Source organism: Chinchilla lanigera, unplaced genomic scaffold, assembly GCF_000276665.1.
Source record: "Chinchilla lanigera isolate Chin_1 unplaced genomic scaffold, ChiLan1.0 scaffold00019, whole genome shotgun sequence".
In the NCBI taxonomy this organism is placed as follows: domain Eukaryota; kingdom Metazoa; phylum Chordata; class Mammalia; order Rodentia; family Chinchillidae; genus Chinchilla; species Chinchilla lanigera.
The window spans coordinates 19,334,702-19,361,494 of NW_004955420.1; the positions used below are offsets into that span (position 1 = coordinate 19,334,702).

General features: G+C 37.0%; 1 protein-coding gene across 1 annotated transcript in view; it reads right to left on the reverse strand.

Annotated features, from left to right (window-relative positions):
• Lpp (LIM domain containing preferred translocation partner in lipoma) overlaps positions 1 to 26,793 on the reverse strand; it is a 619,705-nt gene that overhangs the window by 320,304 nt on the left and 272,608 nt on the right. The window contains exon 5 of the mRNA XM_005383241.2: positions 23,790 to 23,902. Within this exon, the coding sequence (XP_005383298.1) occupies positions 23,790 to 23,902 (113 nt within the window). The remainder of the gene's footprint in view (positions 1 to 23,789; positions 23,903 to 26,793) is intronic.

Here is a 26,793-nt window from a genome sequence, read left to right on the forward strand (position 1 = left end):
AGGAGAGGAGAGGAGAGGAGAGGAGAGGAAAGGAAAGGAAAGGAAAGGAAAGGAAAGGAAAGGAAAGGAAAGGAAAGGAAAGGAAAGGAAAGGAGGGAGGATGAGGAAGAGGAGAAGGAGAGAGGACAGACAGAGACAGAGACAGAGACATTGGTTGAAATGAAGCCCAATGTCAAAATATTTGCCTAGCATGTGAGGTGAGGTCCTGGGTTTGATTCCTCCTGCCACAAAAAATAACAGAAAAAAGTGGAAGTAAAGAAGGAAGGAAAGAACAGAGGGAGGGAGGGGAAGAGGGAAGAACTTGGGTTTGATTCCTCCTGCAGAAAAAAATAACAGAAATAAAACAGACAAAAATTCAAAACAACTAAAAAATACTGCAGAATTATGGAAAAGAAAGATCCCTTAAACATATACACTGCATATCGACATTCTGGGTAGTGGGTCTCGGCACCACAGGAACGCTACTGCTATGGAAGGCAACAGAGAACCAGGTGAGCCTGATTTTGTGTGAAGACAGAAAAATATATCATAAACGTGAATTTGAAATGTATTTACATAAACTCATTGGCCAGAACAAGAATGCCTTGGAATCTTGTGAAATTCCTCCCTGGGCCGTAGGTTATTCACGTGTAAAGTGAAGTTAACTCCACTTGCCCTACCGAACTTAGAGAGATGCTACAAGATTTAGATAAGAAAATGGATGGGAAAATACTTTGTAAACTGTACAGTGCTATAATTATGGTGATTTTCATAAATAGCATTAATTATAGCAAGGAGTAACTATAAATTAATAGGAATAATATAGCTATTGTTAATTATTCTTCTTCTTAAGGGAAGCATCATTCGTTAAGTATTCCCTTGGGGTATCTGGAAAAAGACAGGATATAATCAGGTCCTCAATATCTGTGCTTTACCATAGCAGAAAGTACAACTGCCTAAGTGCATGATATCTAACCACAGAGACTAAAAGTCACTAAATTACCCTGAGCTATACAATGAAACAAGTAATTATGGAGTGCAACCAGCCCATGCTTGTAGGACTTCAACTGGTTTCTAGATCCTTATTTTCTCTTCTAAATGGGATCATTCCCCATTTTCAGTTTCTCACATTACCCTGTTGCAATTTATTAACAGGTTTCAGACTAATGCTATGGGATTTCCACGAACAACCACCCCCATGTGCTCTACCTTACGATAACAGCTTTGTTCTACTTTTAATCCCTAGTGTGAATAAGAACAGGACTCTTTCGCACTCCCAATTATCTTCTTTATGTCTTGGTTCAAATAACTGAAGTCCTGCCCAAGTTCCCACACCAACCCTTTTCTTGGTACTTTCTCCTGCTCTCTTAGCATCTTTAAATTTATGGAAATTCAGTTATACTCAGTATTTTAAATTCGATGTTAGAAACCAGTCCTATAACAAGATAACAGAATTCTACAGATTTACTAGTATGTCTTCTCCAATACTATAGTTCTGCCAGTCACATGATGCCGATACCGTCAGATGTCAAATAACAAAAGTTCCTGGCTAACTAGGCTTAATTTTTTTTTTCTAGATGTCGCAGGAATGCTAATAAAATGTTCACTGTTACAATGAGAATTTTCACACTCTGAAATATTTATTTTTAAAGTATATTATTTATTTATTGTTATTTAGAGAGAAAACAATAAAAAAGAACAATAAAATAGAGTTTTAGGTGAGGAGGAGAGTTACAGTCCTAAATAATAAGATTCAACTGTCTACGTCTGCATTCTGAAAAAAAAGCTAGCATACCGATCATTTATTATAGAAATCAATTCTAAGACTCAGTACTGAGGTAACAGGATAGATTAAATAGGGTAAATTACACAAAGAAAGGAGAACCCATGTGGAACGGCTACATGGACATGGTCACCAGTGTGGGCAACGAAGTCTCCGTTGTCCTCCATGCCCTCTGTGGCATCCTATAAAATAGTCCTTAGATCTTTTCTGCCTTACGGGTGGAAAAGAGGATTATTTAATATCATTACTATGATGAAGATGAAGAGGATGATGATTACTATTCCTATTTTCAGAATATAGTTCTCCATTGGCTTAGATTTGCTACAGAATTTTTCAACTCTGTCTTACCTGCCCCAGGAAGTAGATGACAGAGAAGGAAGGATATGAAGACAGGTGCTACCAGGTCATCCATGTGCAGGGCTGGTCACCATAGCGATGGCTGGCATGCAAGGAGAGGATGGCACAGTGGGCACTGTGGCACAAAAGGTACTCAAGGCTGTATCTCTCACTGAAAGCCACAAATTCCCCATGAGAAAAGCACCCACAAGATGCCATTTACAATAAGAAATATATTTTATTAATTCCATAAATATATATGTGTAATAATGGATCAGCTAATCTCATTTGGAACTCATGGTGAGTCGGACATTTATAATTCTTAGTGCTGATAGTGGAATCACAGTGATGACTTCCCACTGTAAAGCCATGAAAATAAAACATAAAACAAAAACCCCAAACTAAAATAGTCAGCGTTTGAATGAAATAAGGTTAGGTCATTTTCAAGTGTCTGACTTTAGATGGGTCTTATTTTAGCTTAAATGTTGCTAACCCACTAACTCAAGGTAAGAAAGGAGGATTGGTAACGAGGTATGAGAAGAGAATTTGTGCTATGTGTGTACCATTTATTCATCTTCATATTCTAACATTGCATTTTTAAAACCTCACAGAAAAAGTAAGTAGAAAATAAAATCCACTCACATTCCCTTCATCCATATTCACCAACAACCAACATTTCACGACATTTTCTCTTTACTACATAAATTCTACTTGCAGTTACAATTAAGTTATTTGTAAAATGTTATAGAAACCTCCCCTCTCCATGCATATGCATGTCAGCTTGCAGCTCCTAAAATCGCCTGATCGTTTGATACCATATCACATCCAAGAAATTTGACATGGATGCAATAATATCTAATATGCAAGCATTTTCAAATTTCTTTAGCAGGCCCTTCTTACCATTTATTCTTAATTTCCATAAAATATTGATTCAAAGATCATACATTGAGGCGACATGTCTGTTTAGTCTCCTTTGATTTAGAAGAGGAGTCTAGCTTATTTCTGCTTTTCAGACCAGGTATCTGTCCCAAAACAAGTTCAATGATCTGACTTTGTCTGATGATGAGATTCAGATCAGACAAGTTTGGCAAGAATGTTACATGCACAATGTGTGTCTTGTCCACTGCACCACATCAGGAAGCTCCTGCGGTTACCTGGCCCATACATTGGGGTGCTAATTTTGAAGACTGAGTTAAGGTGGTGTCCACCAGATTTCAACACTTAAAAGCATCTTCTTTCTTTATAAGTTAATAAATTATATGTGATTTGATACTTTGAGACTCTGGTAATAATCTGTCCAAAAAGAACCTTTCATTCAATGGTTTTAGCATCCATGAATAATCCTTGCCTGAACTGATTACAGCTTTAGTGGTTACGAAATGATGACAGCATTCATTATTTATCAATGGAAATAAATGGATCTTGCCTTGCATAATAACAAGTTATTTGTGAACTATTCATTTCCATTTAGAGTAGGGTAGCAAGCTAACTGCAAAGTCCTCTGCTGTGAAGCAACATCAGGAACCTACTGATCAAATCAAAATTGCTGAAAAGAGAGATCTTGTTCAGACTGCGAAGGAAAACAAAGGACCGAGAACCATTTCATTAACAGCGACTCCTACCACAGGGAGGTTATATCCTCGAATTTTAGCCAACATTCAATGTCACATTTAAAATATGCGTGACCCTGACTTCATTTGCAGCAGCCTGAAGAAAGCGGAAGACACATCGTACTGGCATGTTCCAGAAGAGGGATCTGGGGACCAAAATCTTACATAATTTAACAGTAAAGGAACTGAAAAACCAAATAATCCTCAGCAAAAACTATGGAACACATGCTGAAATGTGACGTTTAATAAATCACACTTCACAAACTCCACGCAGCTCCTTAGAGTTAACCTCATAAAGCGGTAAAAAGAGGCTCTCTGACCCTGAACAAGCTTAGACTTTCCCTTTGTGATTCATTGTAAAAAGAAAAACTTGCTCTTGTAATTTAGGAATACCAAACTCCCTCAAGCTAGGGAAACCAGGAAGCAAGTAAAATGAAACAATACATTATTTTATACATAATTAAAATTTTATTTTCAGTGATATTTCAGCTTACTAGCACATGAAATTCAATTTTTATTATGTTCAGTAAGTTCATTATTCTCTTACATTTGCTACCAACAGAATGAAGAGAAAGATAGTGTTAATGAAAGAAATTAAAAAGGTATATTTTTTATAAATAATAGAACAAAGTGTACATCTAATTGACCTATTGACCAATTATGAATCACCCATTTTTTATGAAGCTGAGGACATGATCAGTACATTTTATTTCTATTTCATTAAATTATCATTTTGAAGTTTACCTAACACAAAAACAATAGTAGTAAAGATTGCAGGATGTGATACTTGGACCTGACACTTGCAGGCTTCTTTTATCATAAGCAATTCACCTAATTCCCTGCATTCTTCATGCAGTTTTTGAAAGGAGTAAATGAATCCATCCATGTCAAGTAGTGGTCCAATAAGTATTCCATCAATAGTAGCTACTAAGCTACTGTCTCAACCAGTCTCAAAATAAATGCTTGAGTTGATAATCAGTCGACTGAGTGTGTAACTTTTAAAAGTTCTTTTGATCAGCAGTGAAATCTATTGCTGAGGGACCTCAAAAGACTCAGTTTCCATGTATCAAAACATGTGCAGTGATGCCAGGAATTGAATTAACTATAAAAAACCCAATCTTAAACCAGCAATTCTACAATAGTAGACTACACGCAAGCACCTGCAGGCCTTGAAGTCTCAGCCCCAGAACCTCTCTTTCTGTAGGTCTGGGGTAACGTCCCAGATTTTTCCTTTCTAACACGTTCCTGGGTGATACTGACAGTGCTATTCTGAGAACCATATTTTCAGAGTAACTGTTCTTCTAAGTGGCCAGTGAACTTTTAAAGCAGAGAGAAAAAGCATACTCTCAGAATGAATTTATATTTTTTTCTTAAAACAACAATCTATGTTAAATCGCACTGTTAATGATGCCACAAAAATTTCAATAGGCGATCTAAATATTGGAAAAGTAAAAATGGAAATATTAACACAGCTGCTTAATATAATCACCATGATTTATAACAAAAAAAGCCTGATGACACTAATTCTGGGACTAGGAAGTTGAGAGAAGTTGTATTTGGTGATGAGTGTTATAGCACACATGGTCTATTTTATCTTACAGAAATGCCACCTTATTCAATGAATCCCAAAAAGTTGGAAGTCAAGGGGCAATAAAACACCGTAGTTCATGTTGGGAAGTGCATTCTTCCCCTACTTATGTAGTTAAAGTGCTTAATAAAAACCCACTTATCTATCCCATCAAATGTACTGTCTCCATGCAGAGATTACAGATAACTGTGCTGATTTGAGGACTTAACTCCTGTTTGTCTAACTCTCCGTGATACCAGTGTTTATAAGGTAACTGCCATTGCTGATTCATGCAGATGGTTTTTCTCACAGGCTATTCTTCCTTTGCTTTACTGTAGTACACAGTATAAAGAAGGCATGCTCCCCAAGCTCACAGAGTTTGCGGAGCAATGGCAAACATTACTTCTACCTTTGAGCCTCAGGATATCAAATATACTCTGCTTTTTGAAACTCTCTGTAAGACCCCATAGACAAGATAAAAATTTAGGAACAACTACCTTTTCAAAGAAGTCTGAAACATAATGCTGCAGAGAAGAAATTCAACTTTTCTAGTTTGCAAAATGAGAACCAAATCCAGTTTTCATAGGTCACCTACTGCACAGGTTAAGAGCATTGAACAAGGGGCTGGGGATTTAGCTCAGCGGCAAAGCGCCTGCCTGGCAAGCGCAAGGTCGTGAGTTCGGTTCCCGGTACCGGAGAAAAACCAAAAAAAAAAAAAAAAGAGCATTGAACAAATGTGCTTCAAAAAACCATCGTTGCAGCTAACATGGGACATTCAGCTGAGAGACATCAGTAAGCGTGGAATAATAGCTTGAAAACTAGCAACATGCCATCGAACAAAACAAAAAATAAGAAAACATCAGAAAACAAAGTCTTTCATAGATCTAGTATAACTGAAGCCAAAAAAAAAAGAAGATAAACCCTAAACATAGGCTTCATAAATGCTTCAGTTTTCTTTTTCCCCTTTATATTCTCTATCACCTCATCCTTACCAGTCCTAACAGATTCACCTAAAGTTGCAAATATTTGGCTAATTGACATCTTCTTTGAAAGAAACGGTCCAACCCGCTCTCCAACTTTGCTACAGAAAGACACATGCCCTGGCCCACACAACTCTAGTTCTGGGCGCTGAAGCCCACAGAGGCAAAGCTGAGCACCTAACCAAAGCTTTGTAAACGCACAAGTGAACCTAACCTTTGGGTTGTGACAAAAAGATGAGATCAGAAAGCTGACCCAAGGAACAGGAAACAAAACTGCTGTGGGGATGAGCTATACCCATGACCGAACAAACAGACAATGCATGTTGCTAATTCTTAAAAATCAAAAAAACAGGAAGCCTTTCACTGGACACAGACGAATAAGGGACCTGCAAACAACCCAGGAGAAAAACTGAGGAGTGGAGGAAGATGGAGAAAGGCGGGGGTGAGAGAAAAGAAAGACAACAAGAGTTCAGCAACCAGTCTTCCCCTGACCCTGACACAGGACTTCATCCATAAGCTCCACTCCATGCGCTGGAAGGGGGGCCTCTGTCTCACACCAGCAGCCTTCCTGAGGCAGCCAGCACATGACTCACTCATCCACAGAGACGAAGCAGGAAGCCAGGTTTACCTGTGCCACCATCTAGCAATTACATTGCCTTTCTGGAACTCAGTTTTTGTCTCTACAAACTGAAGATGCTAGCTTACCAAGTTTTCTTTTATTTTATAACCTTTAACGTTAGATTAAAACTGTAATGACTTTTCATGACTTGATTGCCATTCTCTTTGCTGTACAACTACAAGCAGACCAAACCTCCAGAGTTAGATCAATGTAGAGATTACGCCAAGTGTGTTGTAAATAAAGCCAGAGACGTGGTTATAGTGGTCCCTGTGTATACAGAAGCGGCTCACTATTTGTCACTTTATTCACATCAGAAAGCAAAAGCAAATAAAAAGTGGCAAAAAGGTCCACTCTTTATTACATTTACATACTCACTGAATTATTTCTACCAAAGTACAACTGTTGTAAAATACAATATCAAAATATACATTTAATCCACCTCTTACAATTAAAATACAGGTCAATTTGCATGGACATACTTCTAATATGGAAAACATATATATATATATATATATCATCCATCTCTCCATTAGTTAAATAGAAGCCACAATAAGACCAATCTTCTATTCTTACATCTGGTAATCTGAGCAACTTCACTGAAGATAACACTGTGTAATATAACAACCACTGTTAATCTCTATCATTTGGTTGGAAGCCCTGTATCATTTTTAATGTCCTTGCTTTGTGTTTGTATTTTGATATTGTTCTTTTTTTGTATTATTTTCTTTAAAATAAAATACAAAAATTTTTTTTAAAAAGACACTGACAGTAAAATAAATATGAAGAACTCCCTGCCTTGAAATAGTACGCACATCTGTTGAAAGTGAAAGTATACATGGAACCCCACTCTTTGAAACAAAAACAGATGAAGTCTATATTTGTAACATGGGTCCTCCTCATCTCTCTCACCAATGTCCTGTGAAGCATTTCTATGAAAAAATGGATGGAAACCTTCATTGCAGATTGTCTAGGCAAACTCTACAAAAAGAAATGGGATCCTTGAGAATCCCTGCCAAGTGAGTTCACACCATGTGAGCTAAGTATCTATAAAGACATCCATAAAATCATCTAGGATTATCAATAGTCTACCATGAACCTTCGTATAATACAACTGACATGATAGAATACAAGCAGCAGACAAGTTTCAAAGGGCAGAGGAAAAATATACTTTGGATTTACATTAAGGAAATTTTCATATGTGTGGATGTTCGGAGGATGCACAAATATTCTTTAAACCTGTGAGTTAAAAGGACTTACTAACATATCTTGTTGGTCCTCACTGAAGTGTGCAATGGAAAATAAAGTGTATCAGGAAATTTTGCCCTTAAATTTATTTTAAAACCTCATGGGAGACATTTTTCCTACTTTGCACTTTGATAACGTAGGTCCATTGCTCTGGGAAATGGTAAATTTTAGAAACTACTTTCATATATTCCCCAGTGTTCAGGTATGTAGGAGTTTGGTGTTAACTTTACATATTGGTTCATTATTCTCAAATTTTTTTTTCCTATGAACTCTTTTGATGACTTCTCAAAATATTACCAAAATAAGAAACCAAGAAAAAGTGTTCAGTTCCCATGCCAAATATCCATGCTATGCAGACAGAGCTATAAAATAAAGGAGATGCCCTTGAAATAGACAGGGAGCAAAAGTCTTTGTAAACATCTGTAGCTCTGATTCTTTGAGCTAAAGTATCACTTATCAACATAACGAATGTCTGGGAAGTGATTATAAATGGTTAGCATGAAAAAAAAGTAAGCTAATGATATACCAGAACTAGAAGGGAAATTTAAGTGGCTATTCTAAAATTCTCCTTTAAAGATAATAAAATTCCCCTTAAGAAATAATTTAGCTTGTCTGAGATAATTGTGCAGTAAAAGTGCTGAAATAGGTCTACAGCCTTAGGCCACTCACACTGTGAAACATGTTCTCCAAAGCAGGATGTAAAACAGTACTTCAACTGATCTTAAGAACCCACTGAATCTAATGAGAAAGATACTCTCACTCTGTCTTCCAGATGAGGAAACCTTGTGGAAAAGAGGAACTATCCACAGATTTCCATTCTTTCTCATGGGTCTGCTACAACAAAGTTAAAGTAGATGATCCCTTCTGCAAGCCAGGTCAAACTGCAGGGGACACAAACACTACAGGAATTCCTGGAAGGGAATGGCAGAAGGTCTAACTGAGATTTATAGACCTTGGAGACAGGAAGAACCTCTGCTAGCATCTATTAAGATCTCATGATCCTGCCAAAAAATAATCAAAGGAAAGGATAACATGAATGATTTACTTGTAGTAAGATGGCCAAGTGATAACCAAAGGATGCCAAGCCCAGACCAATGTTTCCTACGACCAGTTCTCACACACACACACACAAATGTACTGTCAAGTAAAAGATAGTAATTTTCCCCCAAGAAACATACAAGTGTGCTAATGTCAGAAAATGACTGAATATTGAGAAGTATGATTTTTGTTACCTATCCAGTGAATATTCAGAATTTTCTTTAGGGAACAGGAAAGTTGATGTCTATGCAGAAGGATTAGGGAAAGCACTTGCTATCTTTCACTGTGATTCTGCTGTAGGCATATATTGTGAGTGTACGCAGGTCACTATCCCGTCTGATTCTCTCAACAGCAACATGAGAGCTTTTGACTTGATTTCTCTGTTTTCCTCCAGTATAACAGTGCTACTATTTTAACCCATTCACATAAATGCAACCTAACTGATATCATGAGCTTAAAAAATGTTTTCATTTTTGTTACTATTTTTTTCACTGGTAGCCACTTAACTACAACCAAATTACTCTGCTTCCATTTAGTTTAAGTATTATTTTGATAGTAGAAAATATGGAAGCAATAGAGCAGATACTAACAAGATACAATTTGAAATACTCTTTTCCAACCTAGGGACAATGATTGCAGTTTTATAGAGGAAGCATAGATTGTTTTGAGAGCCACTGGCTGATGAGTGGAAATGGAAAAATAGAGGTACCAGTAACAGAGCAAGCAGTCAGGAGAGGAAAAGGATGAATACTCATTATGTGTTGTCACAGGGCTTACAGTAGAAAAGATATCAGAAGAATTATCTAAAATTGCAGGAATTATATTTTCTAGCAATAAAAGATGCATCAGCTCTCTAATAAGCTTCCCAACTATGATCATAATTTTTTCCTGGCCAGACTTTCTGCTCCAAGGCAGACCTTGAGGGAAAAACAAAAACCAAAAAACTATGAGTCAACAATAATCACCAGCCAGCCACCAATCCACTGAATCCAGCGTGGGGTAATAGTTACCGCTGGGAACAGGGTGGTGATGGGGCAGGGCTTGCAGGTTCCCCTGCCCTGCTCTTCTCCATAGGGAAGTACCTGCTGAGTTTCCCCAGAATTCACAGAGATTTGTAAACATTCTTATTCCTGTTTAACATCTGAGAATACTGAGGGTCTCAAAGGAAGAGACCTTCTAGGATCACTCAGGTAGGAAAAAGAAGAATTGGAATGTGGGCTGTAAACATTTCATTCTAAAGCTGATGTCCTTTGCCTGATTCAGGTTAAATATGTCAAGGGGGAGAGGTCTTGGATATAAGCATCAAAATGGGATTGCAGAAGCCTGTTAGGTTATCAAAGACTAGGCCGTGGCTATAACTACCTCTAAAACGTCAAGACCCAATACTCTCTCTTGTTTTCTGCTTCCCCATGTAGGACATTTTTCATGAACTTTAAAAAAAATATTTATGAAATACTAAGAATATAAGGTCATGAAAGCAAGGAATAAAAAGAAAGAGAGGGAGGGAGAGAGGAAGAGAGGAAGGAAGGAGAAGGAGCAAAAGAGGAAAGGTAAGGAGAGGGGAAGGAAGGAAGGAAGGAAGGAAGGAAGGAAGGAAGGAAGGAAGGAAGGAAGGGAGGGAGGCAAGAAGGGAGAGAGGAAGGTAGATTAGAAGAGAAACAGGGTGTGAAGGAAAGAAAACCATTGGTTCTCCACACCCCATGCGCTTGCAGCTGCATTAGTGAGGATAGTGCATCCACAAATAACCACATTAGAGGGCAGAATACGTGGGATTATTATACGATGCATAAGATGTTACAGAAAAAATAAAAAAGGAGAAAGAACATCTAAATAGATAAATCAAAGTGAATGCTGTGATGCGGGGGAAATTGAGAAGTCCTTGGATAGACAAAAATATTGAAGGGTTTTATCACACTAGTATAAAGATATCAGAGCTACACAAAGAAGAGCAGCACTTAACAAGCATGAGTGTTCTTTTAGGGAAGAAGAGATCAGACTTAAAGGTCAGCTGTGATCATGTGCACAGCTGGGCCATCCTTCAGCACATATGAAGCTTGGCCCTGGTCCACGTTACAAATATCTAAAGGATATACACAGTCTTGATGATGAAGGAGGGCATGGACAGGGGTGATTGTATCTTCGGACTTATCGTTGATGCAGGGAAAACACACGGTGTGAATCACATATATTTTAGGTAGTGCAAAGACAACTTATGTTAACACTCCTAGCAGGAATTCCTTTTCTCATGATAAAGGGTACCATTTATAAAAAGTGAGTACAGGGCCATATCAAAAAGCTACAGACCTCATCTTAATCAGAGATTAATATGATTCCTCAAAATTCCAACAAGTGTGATCCAGGCACATAAACATTTCGCTTTAGAGCCCAGGATTCCAAGTTAGCAAACTGCTGGGACAAGACAGTTGCTTCACTAAGTGGAGACTGGAGAAATCTAACAGTATCAAGGAATGATGTTATCTCAAGGCTTACTATTCTTACTTCAACTTAAATATCCTTTCTCTGTTCCAGAATTCTGCTCATGCCTCATCCTGGGCTTTCCTGACAAATATCTCCTTTTTGTACAATACCAAGAGCCCCTTAGCTCAGTAATCAGAGGTCTACAACTCATTAAACCACAGCTGAGTACCTAGCCTGTAATAAAGAAGAAGACATATAACAAAGGAATGACAAAATGCTGAACTGGGCATTCCCACCTTTCTTCCCACTTCTGTATACCCAAATAAAAGTCTGCCTTAAAATATAGTCCACTTGCACTGGGTTCTAGAGGCTGTCTACCTATATCAGAGGCTCTGTAACAGCATAATAATCCCAATCCCACGGAGACATCCAGAAGACCAGGCAAAGTGAGGAACAGATTATCTAATCTCCATGCAGAGGCCTTCTGCAAATGTGAATTGGTGGTATGTTCTGTAAAAGGGAGGACTGTGGGATCGTATCAGGTGAGTTTTACAAGGTCCTTCAGCTATTAAATAAAATGTCCTGGTTTTAAGGTAAGGTTAGATTTTGGTGGCCAAAGAGAAGGCGAATAATACGTCAAAACATGTACTACATCTAAGAGACATTGAGCTTCCTTGAGGGTAGAAGCATCTCAGATGCCCAGTAAAAGGGTACATTCTTAGTATCTCACCACAGATTTACCAAATCTAAGCTTGTGAGAGCCAGGCCTAGTAATCTATATTCATGCTTTTTTTTTCTCCTTCCCTTATTTTCCTTGATGCTAAATTTGAAATCTGCTGACCCCAAATTTGGTTGCCTATTGCTTATCCAAGTGCTAACAAAAAATGGAACAATTTAATTTAAATCCCACAACTCTGAACACACTTAAGGAGAAATTGTTAGTAATGTGTTCTAACCCAATTCCCAGGGATAGAAAAAGTACTTTTCTCTCATTTGACAGTTCTGTCTTCTCACCCAAGGTGCCAGCACAGCAAACACAATCCACTGCTTCTCATTTGTAGAACTGGTAAGGATGTTTACCACCTCGAAGGGATGCTGTGAGTTTCCATTTATTGGTGTTTATAAAGTCTTCAGAGTGCTCTGATAAATCAACTACACATTGGCATTATTCATAGCACCCTATTTGAGCTTAATACATATTCAATTAAAAAACAATGACAACAATAGAGCAATATTCACAAATTAGCATTAATTATACAGATGCATTATTCTCACCCTACTGCCATAATTTTATCTATGCAAAGCTGTTTATGTCTTGAGACTGTACAGCCCTATTGTTAACGCGGGGCAATTTTTGCTCATTATTATCAACATTTCCTCCAGTAACGTGCATGTTACACTTGCAGCAAAGTCCTGAATTTTCAGAGGCTCTTCCTAGTTAATAGCTAAGATGAGAGGCAAAATCAGAATCGTGCAAAGTATCCTGGAGTCCTCTCTTCCCATGGCCTCTTGTCCATTTGCTTTGGGCTCCAGCTCTCCTTCCCCACGGTCAAGGCCACCATGTTGGTTCAGGCCCTTGCCTGTGTCAGTGGACTCCTCAGGTTGAATCTCAGCCCTGCTGCCTCTGCCCGTCAGCTCAGCCACATCACACTCTCGTAAAATAATCCTTCTATATGCTGATGAGAGCACTGTAGTCACCTGCATAAGGCTCTCTTTGTTGTTCTCCGATGATAACTGTTATAACTTGAGATCGGAACAATTCGCTCAATGTAATCATATTCACTAAGAAGTAATTCATGTATTTAAATTCAGGGAGTGGCCATAGAACACTCAGGGAAAGCTTCCTTGAGGGTAGAAGCATCTCAGATGCCCAGTAAAAGGGTACATTCTTAGTATCTCATAACTAGATACTCTAGTAAAGGAACTGCTTCGGTAAAGGATTATAGCGATATGTGTATCTCTACCTAGTTTCGGGTTCAGCTTTCTCCAGGGGCAACAATCTGGGAGCTGGCACATCTGGACACTGAATATGAGGAGTACCAACATTCCAAGCCCCGTCTTCCCTGCCCACTGTCCCTCTCGGGCACCGGGACACATCATGCTATACTAAGTTCTGCTGACTCCAGTCTCCTGTTCTGCAGGAGGCTTTGACATGCATAGCTGAGGTTGAGGAATCTGTGCCTAGTGGGTTTGAGGTTTCATCAAGAGAAAAAAGGGGAAACTTTATGTGATTTCACTGAGTAACTATTTTCACTACAAAAATTCCCGTGTTTATTTTTCCCTTGTTTGAAATGGCACTAAGAAAACACAGGCCAGACTGCCACGAACAGAGGCTACACTTTCCAAACAGTAGCAAGGGCTAAAAATAGACAAGCTTAATTTATTCAAGATGTACATGTCATATGACTTCCTCTCCATTTCCTTTCCCCACCACCCTGAGTCAGGGCACAGAGGTGGCATGTGTTGGACCCTTCATGTGTTTTTGAGACAAAAGGGTATGAATATGGTAGACACTCGGTAGTCTATTCCCACAGAACTCCTATTACCAAGTCAACGAATACCTTAATCAATCATCCACAAATATCAAGGAAGTAAATACTATATATTCTCATAATGGAATAAGGATCAAGAGTGACATAGGAATATAAATTGTGATCCAACCTTCAAGTGGTTGCTAAAGGGGAAATGAACAAGAAAGTCATAAGAAGAGTACAGTCTTGGGGGTATAGAAATCTCTAATCATGGGGTTAGCTCTTCTATTGACTATGTCCCCTTCAACAGTTCACTTAAGAAATCTGGGTCCCAGTTTCCTCATCACAAGAATAACAGGCTAGATTAAAACCATTTAAATCTGAGGTTTCATATTTGTGATATTAAATGATTTCCATAGGTCTCTTTCATGATATTTTGTGCTTCTAATATTATAAAATACATTAAGTCTCCAATTTACAAACACTGAAGATGTGAGATGTCACACAGAAGAATGAACCTCGCATTAGGAACATTCATAGATGTGAATAAATCATGGAAATAGCTCATGTGTCTGTTGGACACTGTCATAGTCATGCTGCTGTGTACTTACTGTACAGTGTGTTAGCGTACAGTTCTTCAGTTCTCAGTCAGAGCTCAGGATGTCCAGAAGCAAAAGGAAATGCAATGGTAACGTGCAGGGAATGCTAGGATGCACAAAGCAATGTGTATTGTATATTTGTGTCAAAAGTATACAGGACTCACTTTGTTGGACATAAGAAGGCATCTGACTTATAAATGTTCTCCCAAAACAGAGCACATTTGTAAGTCCAGAGATAAATATGTAATTCACTTAAGGCAAAACTTTGGAAGGTACCCTGTCGTTAAGTTAACTTTTAGCACAGTAGAAGTTATCCATCCCCCATCTCTCAGCCCCCTCAGGCAACTGTACATGTGTTCATAGAGCAGCTGGCGTAGAGCTTGCAGGAATGACAGTGGGCAACAAAAGACCTTCTCTTCCAAGTACAGGGATTTATACTCTGATCACTGATTGCTGCTTCTGACCACAGACACAAAGACTAAGAGGCAGCTGTCATTGTTGTACCTCCCACTCATACTGAAGTTACTTTCAGAGTATTTAAAGGATCACCAGGATCTGGAGTACCTACATTTCTTTTTACTTTTTCCTGTTTTGGGAGACAGACATTGATGACTAGGACATTCAAAACCAACCACATATAAGTAGGAAATCAGAAGGCATAGGATCCAAAAATGCCCAAGACTAAGTTTCAAGCTAAGTTTATTTTTGGTAGACAGGTAGCAAGGAGAGAGAGGGAGAGAGAGAAGGATACAGAGAGGGAGAGAAAGAGAGAGAGATCAACACCTGGAGTTGCCATATCATTAGATTAAAAAAGTATACTTTAAGCAACAACAACAACAAAATCACAAAACATGCAAAGTAAATAGTATGTCTCATTCAGAGCAAAATATAAAAGAAAACATTTGAACCAACAGAAACTGGGCCTATAAATGACTTCATGATCAGTACACTTGAAAAGGACTTTAAAATTACTGTCTTAAGTATATTTAAAGAACCAAAGGAAGCTAAGGAGTATATATATATATATATATATATATATATATATATATATATACATACACACAATAGCATATGTATGATAAATGAAATGAAATGGAAATACCATAAAGAGAAAGACAGCATAAAAACAAGCTGAAAAGAAATTTTGGAAGTAAGCAGTATAATTTACAATTATTGTGAAAAAACTCACTAGGAGAATTCAAAGATAAATTTGAGCAGAGAGAAAGAATCAGTGAATTTGAAGATAGGTCTATGTTAATTACCGAGTTTAAGAAACAGAAAGTAAAATGATTCAAGACAATTGAACACAGTCAAAGGGACCAGCTGGATACTGTAACATATGAAGGAGACCAACATATACATTGGGGACAGCAAAAAAGACAAGTAAAAGTAAGGAGTCAGAATATTTTAAAATGACAGTCAAAGATTTGCCAAATGTGACGGCTATAAGCCTCTAAGAAGCTAAACATACACAAAGTTAAAAAAAAAAAATTAAAGAGACAAGCATTGTGACTCCTCATAATCAAATTGTCTAGAGTCAAAGACAAAAAATTTTGAAGGTAACAAGAGAGAGGCAAGACTTATCAAATACAAGGGATCTTCAATAAGACTATCTGCAGATTTCTCAGCAGACATCTTTGGGAACCAGAGTACAAGCGGTTGATATATTCAAAATGCTAAAAGAAAAAGTAACAATCAAAAATTCCATACCTGGCAAAAAAATATTCTTCAAAGATAAGAGAGAAATTATGATACTTCAAGAAAAATACAAGCTCAGGGTGCTTTTATAGTGGATTTGTCCTGAAAATAGCAGTAACAAGGCCAGAACCCTGCAAGTTGAAAGAAGGACACTAGACAGTAACTGAAAGCCTTATGAAGAAATGCACATCTCAGTAACAGAAAATATGTAGATGATTATGAAAGGCAGCATGCAACTTCCCATTTTCTTCATGCTTTATGCAAATAACACAGTTTTAAAACTCAGTTTTAAATCTAAAAGCCACTATTATTGTGGCACATTTATAAATACTAAGTGATAATATTGAAATCTTTGTAGAATATTAAAGTTAAGACAAATTTGACCTTATAATTCTATATGTATCTGTTTACCCAAATCAACCAAAAAAGTCATTTTTAGATATTAGAAGACTCAGAATATATACCACACACACAAACTCCTAACAAATTTACTTGATGAAGTACTGTGATAAAGAGTAAAAAGAAAAAGCAAAAAAGAAAAACACAGCAGAATGAAGAATACAAGACAAAGAAGTATCAAATAAAATAGAAATGAAGAGAAAATGTTAGTGCTTAACTAATACTATTGTGGCTATACAATATATGTCAAGAAATTATTCTTAAAAGAAAGGTACTATATAGTTAAAAAGTTTACAAAATACTCAACAGATTGTTTTAGTAGAGATGAAGACAGGAGACTACTGCTTATAGTTCATGTGGTGTATATACTGGCAGTGGGAATGTATATACAGATCACAGATTTTCTTGACAAAGAAACATGATTGAAAATATTTGATATACATTGTTTGATTTCCTTCTATTATTTTTGTAAGTAGAAAACATGTATTACTTTTTTTCTTATTATTTTAACTTACATTTAACTTTTAGAAAACTTTTAAATCTCAGAGTGAACAGCAGTTTTGCTTTTGGACAAAGGAAATTTTTTGTAATAGGTGAACACAGAAATTTAGGAGGTAAAGCAAAACTAACCTCATTTGGTTATCTAAACATATAGCAGAATTGGTCACAACTAATTTCCCCATAAGAATTTTTTTGCCCATTGATTGAATAATCTCTCACTGTAGAAAGCATGAATGTGTGCTATGTTATTTTACAGAAATTGGGTTGATACGGTTGGGGTTCATTTATGTTCATGCATATCCCACTATCAATCCCAAGGAAGGCTTTACTTCTTTGAGAAGGAAGGGACGGGAATGTACCTCAGTGGTAGAGCTCTTGCCTAGCAAGTACAATCCCCTGGGTTTGACACAAAGAAGAAGAAAGAAGGGGAAGAGGGGGGAGAGAGAAAAAGGGGGATAATATGGTATTCCATGAAGAAAGCTGAATACTCTAAATGAAACTTTGTAACACTCCTTATCAATTCTAGGCCTGCTACTGTAAAACACATTTCTACAAGTAAAGACACCAACATGTCCCTCTCTTCTCATCTGAGTATAAAACTAGAGGATTATTCAGAGCAAAAAGCAAACAGAAAATCTGACTTTCTCTTCTAAGAAGTCACAGTGACCAGAGCTGGCAAGCATGCCAAAGGACCCATCTATCCCCACTAAGCATACACTGACCCATATATGGGGAACTATAAAAGTAGGAGGTTATCACAAAACAAGCTGCTGCTGCTGCTGCTGTTACTCCTGCTACTGTTTTTGCCAGGATCACAATGTGCAAATCAACTAGGGCTTGCTGACCCAAATTGACAAGGCTTGGAGCCATGAAGAAATATACATCTTAATTATCCATTTGGTATGCTTTCATGGGTCAAGATACCCTTGTATTCTCACCCTAGAGAAAGGACATGCACTTCAGGGCAGATGAAAGCTCATATTGACCATGTTGCTTTTGTTCTAGCAATGCTTCATTCTCACCTACCTCGTCTCTTTTCCTATAAGCTTTTGCCTTCCAAAAGCAGATACTGTTTTACGTAAACAATGTCAAGTGGCTTCCAACATAGATTCTTTTTAATTTGAATGAGGACATGTCTGCAGTACATACAGTTTACTGTCATCTTAGGGAATGAGTCCATGGACATAATATAGATTGATTCTATTTTTTTAATCCCTATCCTCTTCCTTCCCAGTCTTCTTTCCCCCTCCTCTAAATATCCTTTCCCTATTTTTGTTCTTGTTGATATTATTAAGCATAGGTCATGTTTATGACATACAATGGTTATAGTCACTGAGGCTATTAGGTTCAGGTACCTGGCATATCTGTCTTCTATTTATTCCCCTACTTCTCCTCTCACCCTTGTTCTCTAAGACCTTTTGCCATTTGCAAGAGATCCATCATTTTGTTCTCTTCTATCCATACTTTATCATGCTCCTTGTACTTTGCCTTACTCAAAGGAGAGCTACAATATGGCATCTAAGTTTGTGTGTATGTTTTATTTCATTCAACAATATATGTTTTTGGCACATCCATTTTCCTTCAAATGTCTTGAATTTGTCCTTTTTTTACAACTGAGTAGAATTCAATTATGTATAGACACCACATTTTCTTTATCCATTCTTCCGTTAATAGGAATACAAGCTGCTTCCTGATTTAGCTAGCTGTCAGAAATTGAGCTCCTATGAACATTTTTCTACTTAACCTAACAACAAACACCTATAAAAAAAAACAAAAACAAAAACAATAGTTTCAGAACATAGGGTAAATTTCATACCTGGGAATACTAGGCCTCTGACCTGTTTTGCTTCCTTCCTCTCTGTTTTTATTCTTTTTAGTTAATGACAGAAAAGAAAAAAAAATCCACTCTGCTGTCTCAAAATTCAACTTTTAACCAGCTATCAAATTTCAGATTGATTAGTATTATTTCCAAGAGTCCTACTTTCACATACACAATTGCAAGAGCCTTATCCCCATCCCTAACCCAAGACTTAGATTGTGCTTCTAATTAAAGCATCAGGACTGAACATAATTTACCCTGGCATGCCTTAATTTAGAAACAAGTTGCAAATCCTGTATATAGCTCCGAAACTTGATTCTGAATACTCACTGATCCATCTTCTTATCTTCCAGCTTGGTCTCACCTATGAGTCATCCACTAACATCTTATTAAATTGAAAAGAACAAATTACAAGATTCAAACAACAGACTGACTTACCTACATGATCTCGATTTCACTTGTAAATCTGATGTTATCCAAGATATTCCCCCTTTTATAACTACCTTAACCAATGTTATGTACCTATATGTAGGCTGGTTGAAAATAAAAGGAAATTAGCAACTGTAATATTAAATTCGAGCAAAGCTAACTGATAGTTCCGAGATTTGAGATTCAGTGTAGCCAGGCCTCTGAGGCTAAGCTCTACACTTCAATCCCTACAAATACACATCCACTTCCAGAAAGTGCTCAGATCACACCAAATGAATGAAGGGCAAACAAATGAAGTGACTGCTACAATCACTGCAAACCTCATAGGCACTGAGGTCAAATTGATCCTAACAGAAAAGCAAACTAAGATTCTCACTAGTCCTCTTCCAGGATGCATCATTTCCCACAAAAATGAGAAGCCTCAAAACAAGCATTCTTGACAATCTGTATTTGTCTTTTGCAAAGAAAAAGAAATTTATAACATCTACCAAAAAGTCAGAGAGCCAAGCAAAACTCCAGCAGCACCTGGTTCTTCTCAATAAAAGCATGCATCCCCAGAGCCTCACTGTTTGATAGAGAACTAAGGCAAAACCAAAAACATGGGCCATCTGGTGCAGTGGCAGCAAGGTCAAGGGCAAATTCAGAAGAGGCTCTGTTGGAAATGGCAGAATCCACACCACTGTGGGTCTCAGTTTCCCTGTCTCCAAGAAAAGGTAATTAAGGGGCTGGGGATTTAGCTCAGTGGCACAGCGCCTGTCCGGGAAGCACAAGGTCGTGAGTTCAATCCCGGGTACTGGAGAAAAAACAAACAAACAAACAAAAACAACAACAAAAAGAAAAGGTAATTAATTCATTCAGTAAGTACTTAAAAAGACTGTATCTGGATGCCTGGCGCCAGGGTTTGACTAAATGATCTCTAAGGTCCCTTTCAGCCATGAATATCTTATAATTCTCATAGTCACACTTAGTAGACATTCTTTTGGCTCTGATCTGAAAATCTGGCTGGAAATATAAACAGACTTCTACATAAAAACACACATTTACCAGCTATAATTTTGACTTGGCAACATGAGGTTTCACCAGAGCTGAGATGAAAATGTGCAAAATTTTTTCCAGTGATCATATTTCTTTAGGCTGCATTATAGTTCATCTCCAAAGGTGGTCTAAGTATGGCCAGAATAAAGCCAAGTCACTCTTCTGCCAAAGTTACCATTATGCAAGGGAAGGACATGTCCATGTTTTTAACTTGCCAATAGTCTTCCATATGAAGAGTCTCAAAAATAACACACTCTCTCGACCAGATTTGTCCGTTTCCATTTGGCAAATCCCACTTTATTTTTTATCTCCCTCCCTTCTGTTTTACGGAGAACATAAGCCAACATGGCAACAGGCTTTTTGTTTATTTCCTTCCTCTTCAAAAACAAAGCCATGGCTTGAGTACATTTATCAGAACAAAGTCCACACAGAAAGACACTTTTCTGGAATTTTATGAAAGCCTCATGAACAAGATGAGGATGGCCACTTTCACCAGTTCTATTCAGCACAGGACTGAGAGTCCCAGCCAGAGCTATTGGGTAAAAAAAGAATTAAAAGGCATCCAAATTGGAAATGAGAAAGTCAAATTGTCCCTATTTGCAGACCATATGATCATATATATAGAAAATGCTAAAGATGCAACAAAACTCTATTAGAATTAATAAATATATTTTGTACAGTTGCAGGATGCAAAATCAATGTCCAGAAATCAGTAGTGTCTCTATCTGAGAAAAGCAAACTACTGGACAAACAAAGTCCCCTTTATAATAGCTACAGAAATAAAATAACCCACTTATGAATGAATTTTACCAAAGGAGGTAAAAGAGCTCTAAAATGAACAATACCTGACATTGATTAAAAAAATTAAAGAGGTCACGAGCAAATGAAAAGGCATCCTGTTTTCAAGGAAGGGATGTAATGATGGTTTTTGTTTTAATGGGACTGACTAGTGAAGTCTACTATTCTTGCTTTTTTTAGTTTTGGATACTAATATTTATTATTATATCAAAATCTCCGTACATAAAGCTATGTCAATTTAACAATCTCAAATTCATTTTTATGTCCTCTAATTATCAAAACTTGGTGTATTTACCTTTGTTTGTTAAAACTATAAATACAATGGAACCAAGTGGGGCCCGATCAAATTTGCTCAATGAGAAGAGCTGCTCGACTAGTTTTCAAACACAAGTTTTCATTCATTAGGTCAAACAACTTTAACAAAAGTAAAGGTTTTAAAATGCAACAAAATAGTTTCCATAGCAATCCAGGTGAGAAGACAAGTGACTCTTTGAACTGTGCACAGTAACAATACGCAAAGAATGTCACAGACAAAATAAGACCAAAGGTATATAAAAGGTAAAATCAAGGGGTTTTATTATTCTGCACTTATTTTTAAAATTTTTTTGTTTGCAAAACAAAAAAATTAACAAAACAACAATGAAGACCAATCAAAACAACACACACACAAAAACAAAAATGATAGGTGACCTCCAAACAAAATGATAGGAATTAACAATGGTTGCTACATTACATACTGTTATCTTCAACAAAGTTGCTCAGTCCACCAGATTGAAGAATGTAAGGTTGATCAAACAATCAAAGACAGTAACGAATAATAATAAAAAAATAAACATTGGAAATGATGCAGAGCTTCATCATACGAGATAGTAGGAGTTCAACAATGGTTCTTATACTGCATATTGTAGCTAAAGGTTCTTCTACCTAAAATAAACATAAACTTTGTAGAAATCTTGGCTTATTGACATCTGAATTTTGGATTTCATAGCTCAGAGCAAAAGAAATATAGGAAACTTGTGCTATTTATGCAAAACACAAAATTTGTAATAGTATTCAAAAGATCTAGACTCAAAAATGAACTGAAACTTGGCAATATATCTGGTACTTACTAATATTGACAGATCAATATTATTAAAAGCTTCGAATGACATCAACTCCATGAAAATCTCCACAGGAAACCCATATGGCTCATTCCTTCTTCTTCTCATTCAAGTCTTTGCTTCAATGTTACCTTCTCGGTGAGACCTTACTGACCACACTCACTCTGGGAGTATCCATTTTTCCTGACTTCCCCTAACACCCAGTTCCTCTGTACATTATAATGCATACTTTGTTTATACCCACTAAGGTGCTAACCCCTAAGTTCCAGGAGCACAAGCTGTATTCATCTACTTTGCTACAGAATTTCTAGTACTTGAATAATGGTCATTTAGGGAAACATGTTTGTGGAATGAAGGAATCATTTCTTTATTTCCCTTGACCCAGTACTTAAAGAAAATAAGCAAGAAAACAGACTGTCCTGCTTAAACAGTTCATCTCTATGGCCTTTCTTCCTTTATACTTTTTATGCAAAATTTTAAACACTACAAGGGTAGATGGAACCTAATGGTTGTAAACTTATAACTAACCTCTTTTTTGCCCGTGTTCTCATTTAATAGTTTCATACTCTTGCTATCTGAAAGCAAATTCCAAATGCCATTCCACGCATCTGGAAACACTTCTCTAAAAGACATGTACCCTATTTTATTCTGCAGTATAGCTATACTAACATCATCATATCTAAGAATAAAACAATACTTCTATGATTTTGTTAGTGGTATGTGGTGATGCGTATGACATATTGAGTCTAAATGGTGGCACTAGTCATCAGATAACTATGATCAGCCAAAGAAGTACTTCTAAGGTCACTTCTGGGTTCACCCCTAAATTTCTTTGCAAGCTGCACTCTCTGGAGCACCGTACTTCGACATAATCGATACATATCTAAAATACACACCCTTGAACTTAAGCCTCGGAAAACCCTGATGATTTTTGTTGTTGCTTTTGTTAGAAAGATGTTACTGACAAACTAGGACCCGCACTGACCAAGCAGACTGCTGAAATATCAGCCTTAGTCTTCTAGGATGCAATGCTTGTGGCTAGAGCAGGGGAAAAAGGCTATAGAAAGGCCTGGGTGTCCCTCAGTTAATGAGAAAATGTGGACTTTTCAAACAGCATTCCTAAAAAATTGCTTTGGTTTTGAAACAAAATTAGTAGGTAAAAAGATTTCTAGGGCTTCAGAGTGTAAGCCAGCATAACACTGAGAAGCCCGAGCTGGGCATTCTGTATTGAAGTGCTTTAGCTCCTTGCAAGCTGCAAAGCTCTGAATAGGCTCTGGACAAATGTTTATCCACCGGAGAAACAATCAATGAATTCATGAGTTTCCAAGCATGGCTTATAAACATGGCTTCAACCATAGCTCTTACCTGCACTTTGAAAACACCTTCATCAAGGGCTGGGGGAGGTGGGAAGTTTCCAGATCCAGAGGGAAGAATGTTGGGATCCTCCAGAGGTGGAGGAGGGGGTGGGAAGAAATCACCTGCAGAAGGAAATCCACACATAACGTTAACAGGGATGCAGTTTTCTAATAATTTTTTTAAAAGATGTATTTGCTGGCATTTTGCTCCCTTTGTAATTGGCTTTGACGTGTAATTTTTTTGCCTTGGATAGCAATTATTCCCTATCTCAGCTCTCCTCAGTTTAATTAATAGCCTTAACTTTCTGAGGAAGGAGGAACAGAGTTGATATTTAGAAGTGGCACAAAAAAACTAGTCTAGCGGGTTCAAATAAATTTCGCAAGAGGAGAAAATGTGCTTGGGTCGGGGAATGGGATTAACAAATTACGTAAGATTTGCTTGCCCTCAATAAATTTGTAATCAAGTACAGGAGGAAAAAATATGAATATAAGCAAGGGAAATATAAGATACATTGTAAGAGAAATACAAAACAGAACTTTTGGAAATCACCACAAAATGAAGCTTATGTCCAGGAAGAAAAGCAAAGGGGACTTACTGAATTATATAATTGTCCTTGAACTTTATGAGATACAGAGCAAGCATATTTTGGGCAGAAAAAGCAGGAAAATATAGGTATATCAGCAAAAAAATTTCAGCAGGTAGAGAACAAAATGCAAGCCATAAAACTGCAATACACTGGAAAGTAAAATAATATCAGTAGGTGATAAAAATGGGAAAAGTGTGGAATACTCTAGTGTGATGGTCACCTAGAAAAGAGTTTAAATTGTATCATTCATGGAAGGTTCTTTGGTTAAAATATAATTTACTAAAGTTTAAAAATACATGCAGCATACATGAGAATTATTGGTGGCAATGTAGACTGGTACAACCACTTTGGAAATCAGTCTAGAGATTCCTCAAAAAATTAGGATTAGAGGTTCCATTTAATCCAGGTATTCTCTTTCTGAGTATTTTCCCAGAAGAATTAGAAACATCATACCACAGCTAGATACATGCACTCATGCTTATAGAAGCATAATTTGTCATAACAAAATCTTGGAAACAAGCCAAATGCCTATCAAATGAGGAATGGACAAAAAAGATGTGGTATTTTTATGCAATGGAGTATTGCTCTGCTACAAAGAAAGATAAACTCAAGGCTTATATATGTAAATGGATGCAACTAGCGGCCATACCCATAACTGAAATAAGTCAGACTCACATGTGTAAACAGCATATTGTCTCCCTAGTGTAAGAGCCTGACAGAGTAAATAAAGTTTGAAAGGTACAATAGATATTGTGAAAGGGAAAGAAACTGCTCATAAGGAAAGAACAACTGGGATGGCATATCAGAGAAAAAAAGAAAGAAGGAAGGGAATATATATATATAAGCATATATATATATTCAAGATTGCATTAATTTCTATTGGTTTACTGAAAGGAAGAGTTAATGTTTGTTTGATCAGTCTTGCAAACCTGTATCTGGTAATCTAAGCAACTACTTTCAAGAGAACAATATGTAATATGACAATTGTTATTAATTTTCTATCACCTTGTTTTGAAATTGTGTATCATTTTCATTGTTTTGGGTTGTTTTATTTTTGTTTTTGTTATTTTGTGTTTGTTCTTTGCTCTTAAAAAAAGAAAAAAGACTCAATGGAAATCTAAATACAATCCTGGCAGTAAGTAACAAGGCTCAGGATATCAAGAAATAGCAACATTTCTGACCACCAAGAACAGTTGTTAAAAGCACATCTAATCACTAAAATCTGAGATATAAACATACATCTATGAGCTACACATTTCATGGTATGGAATATTTTAAAAAGAGTTTTTGGGAAATTTTATTGCATAAACAGAAACTTCCTCTTTTAATACTTTTTAAAATAATTTTCCTCTTCCCTTTAAAAATAATGTTTTTGGGTTTTTTTCAGAAAGTATTCTCCTCCATTTATGAGTAAGTGGCTTTTCCTTGCCTTTCAGCTGTTCAAGATTTAGTTCCTCTTACATAGTAGCAAATATTACAGCAGAGATCTTTGGAGAAAGAAGAGACTAAGAATGAAAGAAAGGGACAGTAAAAAGATGGCACACGGGCATGGTCCTTCTGACACACCACTGAAATGCTCCCTTGGTCTCCACTGGCTTTATAAATAACAGTGTTAGAATTTGAAGAGTAGCCAACAGGTCCTACGTCCATCCCCCAGCCAAACTCAGATTGCCAAGGAGTCAAATGCACTCCTGCTAGAATACTCAACTTAAGACAGTCTCGCTGTGTACCAGGCAATGTGCTAAGATTTTCACATACAACTTCTAAAGCACACAACCCTTATGTCGGTAGTTCTCAAATTTCAGTGTTCATCAAGATTTCTGAAAGGTCTTGCTAAATACAGATCTCTGGATCACATTCTCATAAATTCTGATTAATTCAGGCGGGAGAAGGGTCTAATAGATTGCATTTTTGGTAAGTTCTCACGTGATAGTGATACTATTGGGTCTGAGAACACACGCTGAGATTCACTACCTTAAGCACAATTTCATATTATTCCTACTGTAGACCCACTGCATTAAAAGGTTCAAGAAGTTATGTCATATTAACATTTTTTTTCCATTTTTCTTACTCTTGAAGGTAGCAAAAATCTGGAAATATCTTTAGCTCATAATATTTATGAATTCCATGAAGTTTTCATAAACACTGGTTACATACTAGAATCACCAAGGAATATTATCTAAAAGTGCTGACGTGCACACTCTATCTCCTACCAATTCAATCACAATCCTGGGGTTTTGGTAACAGGAGTGGGGAGAATAGATAAGGCACCAGTACTCTGTGAAAATCCAGGGGATTATAATGTGCATCCAGGATTTAGAAACTCTCCTTTGGCCAGAGACTGCATGAAAAAAATATTGAAAAGCCGTAAGAAATAACAGTCACCAAGTGTTTTTCTGCCTTTGAAAGTCATTACATAGGACAAAA